The 11213-nt window shown below is 40.0% G+C and overlaps 1 protein-coding gene across 1 annotated transcript; it reads left to right on the plus strand.

Moving 5' to 3' along the window:
* The first annotated feature begins 1044 nt into the window (after window positions 1-1044).
* OR3A3 (olfactory receptor family 3 subfamily A member 3) lies at window positions 1045-4081 on the plus strand. Its single transcript, XM_077970746.1, has one exon. The coding sequence runs from the start codon at window positions 1063-1065 to the stop codon at window positions 2008-2010; it is 948 nt and encodes a 315-aa protein (XP_077826872.1). The 5' UTR covers window positions 1045-1062; the 3' UTR covers window positions 2011-4081.
* The last annotated feature ends 7132 nt before the right edge of the window (window positions 4082-11213 follow it).

Genomic DNA, 11213 nt, shown 5'->3' on the forward strand with positions numbered 1-11213 from the left:
TGTACGAAAGGATATATTTTAACATTCTTACCACAAAAATGAGTTGGTGATGGGATGGCTATGTTAATTATCTTGATTTAATCGTTTTACAAAGCATATACCGATCAATATCACACTTTACCCCATAAATATACACAATTATTATTCATCAATTAAAAATAAATTATTAAAATATAATCTGCTTATTAGTTTGGGTTGATCCCTCAGAGAAAAATGGGAAAATCCAATATTTTTTTCTTCTTTTTTTTTTTGAGATGGAGTCTCTCTCTGTCACCCAGGCTGGAGTACAGTGGTGCGATCTTGGCTCACTGCAAGCTCTGCCTCCCAAGTTCACGCCATTCTCCTGCCTCAGCCTCCCGAGTAGTTGGGACCACAGGCACCCGCCACCATGCCCGGCTAATTTTTTTGTATTTTTAGTAGAGACAGGGTTTCACTGTGTTAGCCAGGATGGTCTCAATCTCCTGACCTCATGATCCGCCCACCTCGGACTCCCAAAGTGCTGGGATTACAGGCATGAGCCACTGTGCCTGGCAAAAATTCTATCTCAATCTCACTATATTCAAAAAGGAAGTCTCTTGCCTTTTTTTAAAAAAAAATGTATTGCGTGTATTTAAGGTTCACCACATGAAGTTATGAGATCCATGTAGACAGTAAAATGATTAGTATAGTGAAACAAATTCACGTATCCATCATCTCACACAGTTACCCATTTTCCCCTCTCTGGCAAAAGCAGCTATAATCTACTCATTTAGCAAAAATCTTGAATACAATACACTTTATTAACTATAATCCTCATGTTGTAAATTAGATCTTTTATCTTAGTTTATTTTCCCACGTATTCTGAGCTTTTCAGCTAGCAGAGGATGAGAGGGACAAGGTGGTGGTGGCACTGGGCATCTCAACCACGAGCAAGGTGAAGGCATTGAGGTGATGGAGGAGGTCAACGAGTGAGGGATGGCCTGGGGACTCGCCATGGGGCTTTGAACATAAATGGTTTAAAATGTTAATGTGAACTGAGTGAACTGATACCTCCCCTGCTGGGACATGTCCTCATAGGAACTCATGGAGCCAGAAGCTGGGACCAACAGGACCGCTGTTGCTGAGTTCATTCTACTGGGTCTGGTGCAAACAGAAAAGATGCAGTCTGTGGTCTTTGTGCTCTTCCTCTTTGCCTATCTGGTCACAGTTGGGGGCAACCTCAGCATCCTGGCAGCTGTCTTGGTGGAGCCCAAACTCCACACCCCCATGTACTTCTTCCTGGGGAACCTATCAGTGCTGGATGTCGGATGTATCACTGTCACTGTTCCTGCAATGTTGGGTCGTCTCTTGTCCCACAAGTGCATAATTTCCTATGATGCCTGCCTCTCCCAGCTCTTCTTCTTCCACCTTCTGGCTGGGATGGACTGCTTCCTGCTGACCGCCATGGCCTATGACCGATTCCTGGCCATCTGCCGGCCCCTCACCTACAGCACCCGCATGAGTCAGACAGTCCAGGGGATGTTGGTGGCTGTGTCCTGGACTTGTGCCTTCACCAATGCACTGACCCACACTATTGCCTTAACTACCCTCAACTTCTGTGGCCCCAGTGTGATCAATCACTTCTACTGTGACCTTCCACAGCTCTTCCAGCTCTCCTGCTCCAGCACCCAACTCAATGAGCTGCTGCTCTTTGTAGCAGCAGCCTTCATGGCTGTGGTGCCCTTGGTCCTCATCAGCGTGTCCTATGCCCATGTGGTAGCTGCTGTGCTGCAAATCCACTCAGCTGAGGGCAGAAAGAAGGCCTTCTCCACCTGTGGCTCCCACCTCACTGTGGTGGGCATCTTCTATGGGACAGGTGTCTTCAGCTACATGAGGCTGGGTTCAGTGGAATCTTCAGACAAGGATAAGGGGGTTGGAGTTTTCATGACTGTGATCAACCCCATGCTGAACCCACTTATCTACAGCCTCAGAAATACTGATGTTCAGGGCGCTCTGTGTCAGCTACTTGTGGGGAAGCGATCACTGACCTGAGAGATGACCTCCTTTCCTGCCTTTTCTCGACTGAGGAAAATTTCCCAAGAGGACAGTAACCAACGAACCTTGCTTATAACCATTATTTCTATATCTTGATGCCTGAGGAGTGGTGTTATGTGTTTGGCCTACAAGGAAACCCTATATAATTCATTCATTTATTCATTCGACAAATATTTATTAAATTACTTCTATGATCCAATCTTCTAGGGCACTGGGGAGCAAAATGGACAAAAGTCTCTGCACTCAAGCAAATGACATGCTATAAAGGTAGGCTAAATAAATAAATAAGCATCATATATAATATACCACGTGGTGATACACTCTATAGAAAAAAGCTAGTAAGACAGGAAGACATGAAGTTAGCTTCTGCCAACCAAGCCTCTTGGGCAAGTTGCTAACTTGTTTTGGGCTGTGCCCACTTTCTCAGTAGAGTTGAAACCTTGGCACACTTTATGCCTGGGCAGCAATGTCCTACAGGAAAGGGCCACTTAACACCAGCCTAAGTAACCAAGAATATCACTGCAAAGTTTCCTTCCAGAGGGATGTGAGACTCCCTCCAGATCAGAGTATGGAAAGGTATTTTGAACCATGGGCCCAGTGCCAGGAATCATTTCATTCTGCTGTTCACCTTTCACCTCCCATAAAATCAGTTCCCTCTCTTTAGTACCACACGAGAATCCCATAGGATGATCAGGCAACAGGTGGGGTCTAGAGAAGGAAAGAGCTACTAAATAAAAACTATGTTCATACTTACGTGATATACCTTAAGATCAAAAAAGGAATGTTCTATTTCCATCCCCTGTGGTATCTTTCTCTTATCTGATAAGTCATCTTCCTGACACATATGATACTTTTTGAAAGAGTAAGCATTTATGTTCCAATCAGGCCCTTGGAATTTTGTTGTAGACTACCCAATACAACATTCTCCTCCGAAGTCTTACTTTTCTATCCCAAACCTTCTAGCCTGAAAATACACATCCACAAATGCAGTCCCTGGGAGTGATACCTCTTTCTAACTTTATATTCTTAACACATCAATACCACTGTAACCCAGAGCATTTCCTCATCTTGATGTCTATCCAGGCTTCAGCCCACTAATCCCTGATTCTCTCCAGCCTTCCTGGGAAGACTGTTTACCATGTCCTAGCAACTCTACTGTCCTTTTGCTGTGTCATCCCTAAAACTGTACATGGGTGCACCTGAACCTTGGCTTCTCTGTTATTTCCTCTTGGGGCTGACTGGAAGGATGGGCTGAGATAAGGATGTGAAGAAAATATAGGAGAGTGGGAGGTAGGAAAGGATTGGAGCGGAGCAATGAAGATGAAATGAGTATATTGAGAGGGATGGGACAGGATGATGAGCAAAAGTGGTGAGAAGGAAGGATGAAAGTAATGAAGGAGATGGCGCAATGAGAGAATGGGAAGAGAGAAGTATATCTCTTTCCCGATGCTCTTGGTTGTCAAGACACTTTAAGGTTAAAGAACTTGAGCTTCCCTTAAGGGTAAAGTTCTTGTGAATGAAAATCAGGGACACAGGTTGTAATCACATCATTCCTACTCATCCACTGCTCTGTGATCTTAGAAAGTTCCTTACTATCGTTTGGCTTGTGTCCACCTGTACGGTAAAGGACTGGGACAAGGCTTTCTATCCACAGTTCTTCATATTTAATGATCTCTGATCATAATAGTCTGAATGAACTTTTCCCTGGGTCTGAACACATCACAAAACATTTTGAGAGCATTACCACCACCATTTCCACCCCTCCATCTACCCCGTGAGCATCTCACATTTGTCTACGACCCCCAAAGATCCCAGGTCCTGGCATTCTGAACACATCCTTTCCTGCGTTCCGCCTGTCCTCCAACACTAAGGGTTTCCTGAACAAGTGAGAAAAGTGTATTTCCCTTGGGAATTTCTCTCATTGTGCTCTTGAATGTAAATATACTTATTTTTAAATGTTTCAGAAATATTATACCTGACAGTAGAAACATTCAGACAGTATTATACTGTCAAGTGGGAAATAAACCTCACCAAAAACCTCATCAGAGTTAACTCCTCTTAAGAATTTAGTGAGCGGGCGTGGTGGCTCATGCCTGTAATCCCAGCACTTTGGGAGGCCGAGGCGGGCAGATCACATGAGGTCAGGAGTTCGAGACCAGCCTGACCAACATGGTGAAACCCCATCTCTACTAAAAGTACAAAAATTAGCCGGGCGTGGTGGCGGGCGCCTGTAATCCCAGCTACTTGGGAGGCCGAGGCAGGAGGATTGCTTGAACCTGGGAGGCGGAGGTTGCAGTGAGCTGAGATGGCACCAATGCACTCCAGCCTGGGAGACAAGAGCGAAACTCCATCTCAAAAAATAAAATAAAACAAAATAAAATAAAATAAAATAAAATAAAATAAAATAAAATAAAATAAAATAAAATAAAAATAAAGAAAGAAAAAAAAGAATTTGGTGTTTATTCCCCCAAAGATTTCCTGTATATATGATATGCCTCTTTCACATCAATAGAAACATACTGTTCTGTGGTCTGCTTTATGTTTTTCCTAAATGTTATACAGTATAATCTTTTACATGACAAATACTAAAATTTTGCTTTATCTCTTTTAATGATGACACAGTCTATCATTAAACATATAAACTATAATTTATTTAATCAAAACTCCACTGATATAACTTGGGTTGTTTCTAATTGTTTTGCAATAACAAATAATATTGTGATGAAGATCCTTACAGGGGTATTTTTCAAAATTTATGTAATTATTTTCCCAGGATTAATTCCCATGAATAACTTTATCAGATTAAAGGAAATGCAAACAAGTATAAATTTTAAGTACACATGCACAAACATATACACATCTTAATTTCTAAAACTTTTGGACCAATTTATAGATTTGCCACGTTATGATAGTGTTTGTTCACCCACATCCCTCCCATCAACGGTTGTTATTAAAATTTTTTTCTCGATTTTTATAACCTGAAGGTTGAGGAATTGCAGTATTTTAATTTTAATTTTTAATTTCTTTTTTTATTACTTTTACTTTTATTTATTTAAGTAGGTGCCATTTATTGAGTACTTACAAGGTGCTAGTAAGTGTTCTATCCACATTACATAAGAGAATTCATTTAATCCTTAAAGTCATCCCTATTTTACAGACAAATTGAGGGATAAAAATGAATCCATATTCTCATTTTATATCAGCCAAATATCTCAATAATTGCTCATCAGAGTTGATTAACAAATGATAATCAACATATTCAATATTTGGTATTTCATTTACCTTACAAGGCATTCTTTTTTTTTTTAACTTTTATTTTAAGTTCAGGAGTACATGTGCAGGTTTGTTATGTAGGTAAATTTGTATCATGGGGGTTTGTTGTACAGATTACTTCGTTACTCAGGTATTAAGCCTAGTACCCATTAGTTATTTTTCCTGATCCTCCCCCTCCTCCCAGCCTTCACCCTCTGACAGGCTCCAGTGTGCATTGTTCCCCTCTAGTGTGGTGTCCATGTGTTCTCATCATTTAGCTCCCACTTATAAGTGAGAACATGCAGTATTTGGTTTTCTGTTCCTGAGTTAGTTTGCTAAGGATAATGGCCTCCAAGCTCCATCCATGTACCTGCAGAGGGCATGATCTCATTCTTTTTATGGCTGCATAGTATTCCATGGTGTATATGTACCATATTTTCTTTATCCATTCTACCATTGTTGAGCATTTAGGTTCATAGCATGTCTTTGCTTTTGTGAATAGTGTTGCAGTGAACATAAGGGTGCATGTGTCTTTATGATAGAACTATTTATGTTACATTGGGTATATACCTTGTAATGGGACTGCTAAGTTGAATATTTCTGTTTTTAGGCCTTTAAGGAATTGCCATGCTGTCTTCCACAATGGTTGAACTAATTTATGCTCCCACCAAGAGGGTATAAGCAAGCATTCCTTTTACTCCACAACCTCACCAGCATCTGTTATTTTTTGACTTTTTAATGATAGCCATTCTGACTGGAGTGAGAGTATCTCATTGTGGTTTTGATTTGCATTTCTCTATTGATCAGCGATATAAGCTTTTCTTCATATGCCTGTTGGCTGCACGTATGTCTTTTTTTTTGCAAAGTGTCCATTTGTGTTCTTTGCCCACTTTTTAATAGGGTTGTTTGTTTTTTACTTGTAAATCTACTTAAGTTCCTTATGGATTCTGGATATTAGATCTTTGTCAGATGTATAGTTTCCAAAAAGTTCTCCCATTTTGTAGGTTCTCTCTTCATTACATTGATAGTTCCTTTTGCTGTGCAGAAGCTCTTTAGTTTAATTAGATCCCATTTGTCCATTTTTGCTTTCATTGCAATTGCTTTTGGCATCTTCATTATGAAATATTTTCCCATTCCTATGTCCAGAATGGTTTTGTCTAGGTTGTCTTCCAGGGTTTTTATGGTCTCAGGTTTTATATTTAAGTCTTTAATTCATCTTGAGTTGATTTTTGCGTATGGCATAAGGAATGGGTCCAGTTTCAATCTTCTGCATATGGCCAGCCAGTTATCCCAGCACCATTTATTGAATAGGAAAGCCTTTCCCCATTGCTTGTTTTTGTCAGCTCTGTAGAAGATCAGATAGTTTTAGGTGTGCAGCCTTATTTCTGAGTTCTCTATTCTGTTCCATTGATCTATGTTTCTGTTCTTGATCCAGTACCATGCTGTTTTGGTTAGTATAGCCCTGTAATTTAGTTTGAAATCAGGTAGCATGATGCCTCCAGCTTTGTTCTTTTTGTTAGGATTAGACCTTTTGACTATTGGGGCTCTTGTTTGGTTCCATATGAATTATAAAATAGTTTTTCTAGTTCTGTGAAGAATGTCATTGGTAGCTTAATAGGAATAGCATTGAGTCTACAAATTGCTTTGAGCAGTATGGCCATTATAACGATATTTATTCTTCCTACTTATAAGCATGGAATGTTTTTTCCATTTGTTTGTGTCATCTCTGATTTCTTTGAGCAGTGTTTTATAGTTATCCTTATAGAGATCTTTCACCTCCCTGGTTAGCTCTATTCCTAGATATTTCTCTGTGTGTGGCAATTATAAATGGGATTGCATTCCTGATTTTGCTTTCAGCTTGACTATTGTTGGTGTATCGAAGTGCTAATGATTTTGGCACATTGATTTCATATCCTGAGACTTTGCTGAAGTTGTTTATCAACTGAAGAAGCTTTTGGGCTGACACTATGAGGTTTTCTAGATATAGAATCATGTCATCTGCAAAAAGGGATAGTTTGACTTCCTTTCTTCTTATTTGGATGCATTTTATTTCTTTCTGTTGCCTGATTGCTCTGGCTGGTACTTCCAATACTATGTTGAATAGGTGTGGTGAGAGATGGCATCCTTGTCTTGTGTCAGTTTTCAAGAGAAATGCTTTCAGCTTTTGACTATTCAGTATGATGTTGGCTGTGGGTCTGTCATAGATGGCTCTTATTATTTTGAGGTATATTCCTTCAATACCTAGTTTATTGAGAGTTTTTAACATGAAGGAATGTTGAATTTTATCCAAAGCTTTTTCTGCATCTATTGAGATAATCATGCGGTTTTTTTCTTCAGTTCTGTTTATGAGATGAATCACATTTATGGATTTGAGTATGCCGAACCAACCTTGCATTCCAGGGATAAAGTCTACTTGATCATACTGGATAAGCTTTTTGATGTGCTTCTGGATTTGATTTGCCAGTGTTTTGTTGAGGATTTTTGCATTGATGTTCAAGGTTATTGGCCTGAAGTTTTCTTTTTTTGTTGTATCTCTGCCAGGTTTTGGTATGAGGATGATGCTGGACTCATATAATGAGTTAGGGAGGAGTCCCTCCTCCTCAATTTTTTGGAATAGTTTTAGCAGGAATGATACCAGCTCTTCTTTGTACACCTGAGAATGTACAGAATTCAGCTGTGAATTCATCTGGTCCTGGGCTTTTTTCAGTTGGGAGCCTATTTATTACTCATTTAATTTCAGAGCTTGTTGTTGGTCTGTTCAGGGATTCAATTTCTTCCTGATTCAGTCTTGGGAGGGTGTATATGTTTCAGAAATTTATCCATTTCTTCTAGATCTTCTCATTTATGTGCATAGAGGTGTTCAAAATATTCTCTGATAGTTGTTTGTATTTCTGTGGGGTCAATGGCAATATCCCTCTTGTTGTTTCTGATTGTGTTCTTTTGAATCTCCTCTCTTTTCTTCTTTGTCTAGCTAGCAGTCTTTATTAACTTTTCTCAAAAACCCAGCTCCTGGATTAACTGATTTTTTAAATGTTTTTTTGGTGTCTGAATCTCCTTCAGTTCAGCTCTGGTTTTGGTTATTTCTTGTCTTGTGCTAGCTTTGGGGTTGATGTGTCTTTTTGTTTTTGTTTCTGTTTTTTGAGACAGAGTCTCGCTCTGTCCCCCAGGCTGGAGTGCAGTGGCTGGATCTCAGCTCACTGCAAGCTCCGCCTCCCAGGTTCATGCTATTCTCCTGCCTCAGCCTCCCAAGTAGCTGAGACTACAGGTGCCTGTCACCATACTTGGCTAATTTTCTGTATTTTTAGTAGAGACAGGGTTTCACTGTGTTCGCCAGGATGGTCTCGATCCCCTGACCTTGTGATCCGCCTGCCTCAGCCTCCCAAAGTGCTGGGATTACAGGCATGAGTCACCGCACCCAGCCAGATGTGTTCTTGCTTTTCTCATTCTTTCAGTTGTAATACTAGGTTGTTCAAATGAGATTTTTCTAACTTTTTGATATGGGCATTTACTGCTATAAATTTCCCTCTTAGCACTGCCTTAGCAGTGTTCCAGAGATTCTGATATGTTGTATCTTTGTTCTCATTCACTTCAAAGAACTTCATGATTTTTGCCTTAATTTCATTATTTACTCAAAAGCCATTCAGAAGAAGATTATTCCATTTCCATGTAATTGTATAGTTTTCAGTGAATTTTCTTGTCTTGATTTCTAATTTGATTGTGCCATTGTCTGAGAGATTATTTGTTATGATTTCAAGTTCTTTTGCATTTGCTGAGGAATATTTTATTTCTAATTATGTGATCAATTTTGCAGTATGTGTCATGTGGCAGTGAGAAGAATGTGTGTTCTATTGTTATTTCAGTGGAGAGTTCTGCAGATATCTACCAGGTTTGTTTGATCCAGTACTGAGTTCAGGTCCTGAATATCTTTGCTAATTGTCTGTCTCGATGATCTGTCTAATATTGTCAGTGGGGTGTTAAAGTCTCCCACTAATATTGTGTGGGAGTCCACATCTCTTTGAAGGTAACTAAGAACTTGTTTTCAGAATCGAGGTGCTCCTGTGTTGGTTGCATATATATTTAGAATTGTTAGGTCCTTTTGTTGAATTGAACCCTTTACCATTATGTAATGCCCTTCCTTGTCTTTCTTAATCTTTGTTGATTTAAAGTCTGTTTTGTCTAAAACTAGGATTGCAACCTCTGCTTTTTTCTGTTTTCCATTTCCTCGGTAGATTTTTCTCCATCTCTTTCTTTTGAGCCTATGGGTGTTATTGCATGTCAGATAGGTCTCTTGAAGGTAGCATACCCATGGGTCTTGGTTCTTTATCTAGCTTGCCACTCTGTGCCTTTTAGTTAGGGCATTTAGCCCATTTACATTCAAGGTTAGTATTGATATGTATGGATTTGGTTCTGTCATCATAATGTTGACTGATTAATTTGCAGACTTGTTTGTGTGGTTGCTTTATAGTGTCACTGGTCTGTGTATTTCAGTTTGTTTTTGTAGTGGCTGGTAATGGTTTTTCCTTTCCATATTTAGTGCTTTCGTCAGGAGCTCTTGCAAGGCAGGCCTGGTGGTAATGAATTCCCTTAGCATTTGCTTGTCTGAAAATGATCTTAATTTTCCTTTGCTTATGAAGCTTAGTTTGCCCAGATATGAAATTCTGGGTTGGAATTTCTTTTAAGAATGTTGAATATTGGCCCCCAATCTTTTCTTGTTTGTAGGATTTCTGCTGAGACGTCTGCTGTTAGTCTAATGGGTTTCCCTTTGCAGATGACCTGACCTTTCTCTCCAACTGTCTTCAACATTTTTTCTTTTATTTCCACCTTGGAGAATCTGATGATTCTGTGTCCTGGGAATGGTCTTCTTGTGACGTATCTTACTGGGGTTCTCTGCATTTCCTGAATTTTAATGTTGGCCTCTCTAGCGAGGTTGGGGAAGTTCTCATGCATAATATCCTGAAATATGTTTTTCAAGTTGGTTCCATTCTCCTTGTCTCCTTCAGGGATACCCATGGTCACAGATTTGGTCTCTTTACATAATCTCATGTTTCTCAGACGTTTTGTTTGTTCCTTTTCATTCTTTTTTCTCTATTCTTGTCTGGCTGTCTTATTTCAGAAAGTCAGTCTTGAAGCTCTGAGATTCTTTCGTCTGCTAGGTCTATTCTGATATTAATACTTGTGATTCCATTATGAAATTCTTGTAGTGTGTTTTTCAGCTCTGTCAGGTTGGTTACATTCTTTTCTATACTGGCTATTTTGTCTTTCGGCTCCTGCATTGTTTTATCATGATTCTTCGCTTCCTTGGATTGGATTTCAATGTAATCCTGTAGCTCAGTGATCTTTACTCCTATCCACATTCTGAATTCTATTTCTGTCACTTCAGCCTGGTTCAGAACCCTTGCTGGAGGGATGGTGTGGTCTTTTGGAGGAAAGAAGACACTGGCTTTTTGAGTTGTCAGGGTTCTTGTACTTGTTCTTTCTCACTTTGTGGGCTTATCTATGTTCAGTCTTTGAGGTTGCTGACCTTTGGATGGGTTTGTTTGTTTGTTTTTCCTTTTATCATATTTGATGACCTTGAGGGTTTGATTGTGGGATAAGGTGGATTCAGCCAACTGGCTTTGTTTCTGGAAGATTTCAGGGGGCCAGGGCTCACTCCTAACTCCTGAACTGCATGCTCTAGCTCTGGAGGACTTGTAATGAGCCTGACTTTGTTCTCTGGGTATTGAGGTTAGGAATCTACTGCACTGGGTGAACCAAGGTGTTCCCAGATCTCTGGTCACTACACTTCAATGGGTGGTGTCAATGGGTGATGTCACCTAAAGCATTTTTTAGTGCAGTGACAGCAGGATCCATCTTCTTTCTCACATGCCAGCAGCAGCGGTAGTGACAGCATGGTGAGGTGCATGCTTGTTAGCTACGGTAGGGTGTTAGTGGATGCCGGGGTGCCTGCT

The sequence above is a fragment of the Macaca mulatta genome, chromosome 16 (assembly GCF_049350105.2).
Source record: "Macaca mulatta isolate MMU2019108-1 chromosome 16, T2T-MMU8v2.0, whole genome shotgun sequence".
In the NCBI taxonomy this organism is placed as follows: Eukaryota; Metazoa; Chordata; class Mammalia; order Primates; family Cercopithecidae; genus Macaca; species Macaca mulatta.

Coding starts and splice junctions, on each gene's coding strand:
- OR3A3 (XM_077970746.1), top strand. CDS start 1,063: ATGGAGCCAGAAGCTGGGACCAACAGGACCGCTGTTGCTGAGTTCATT.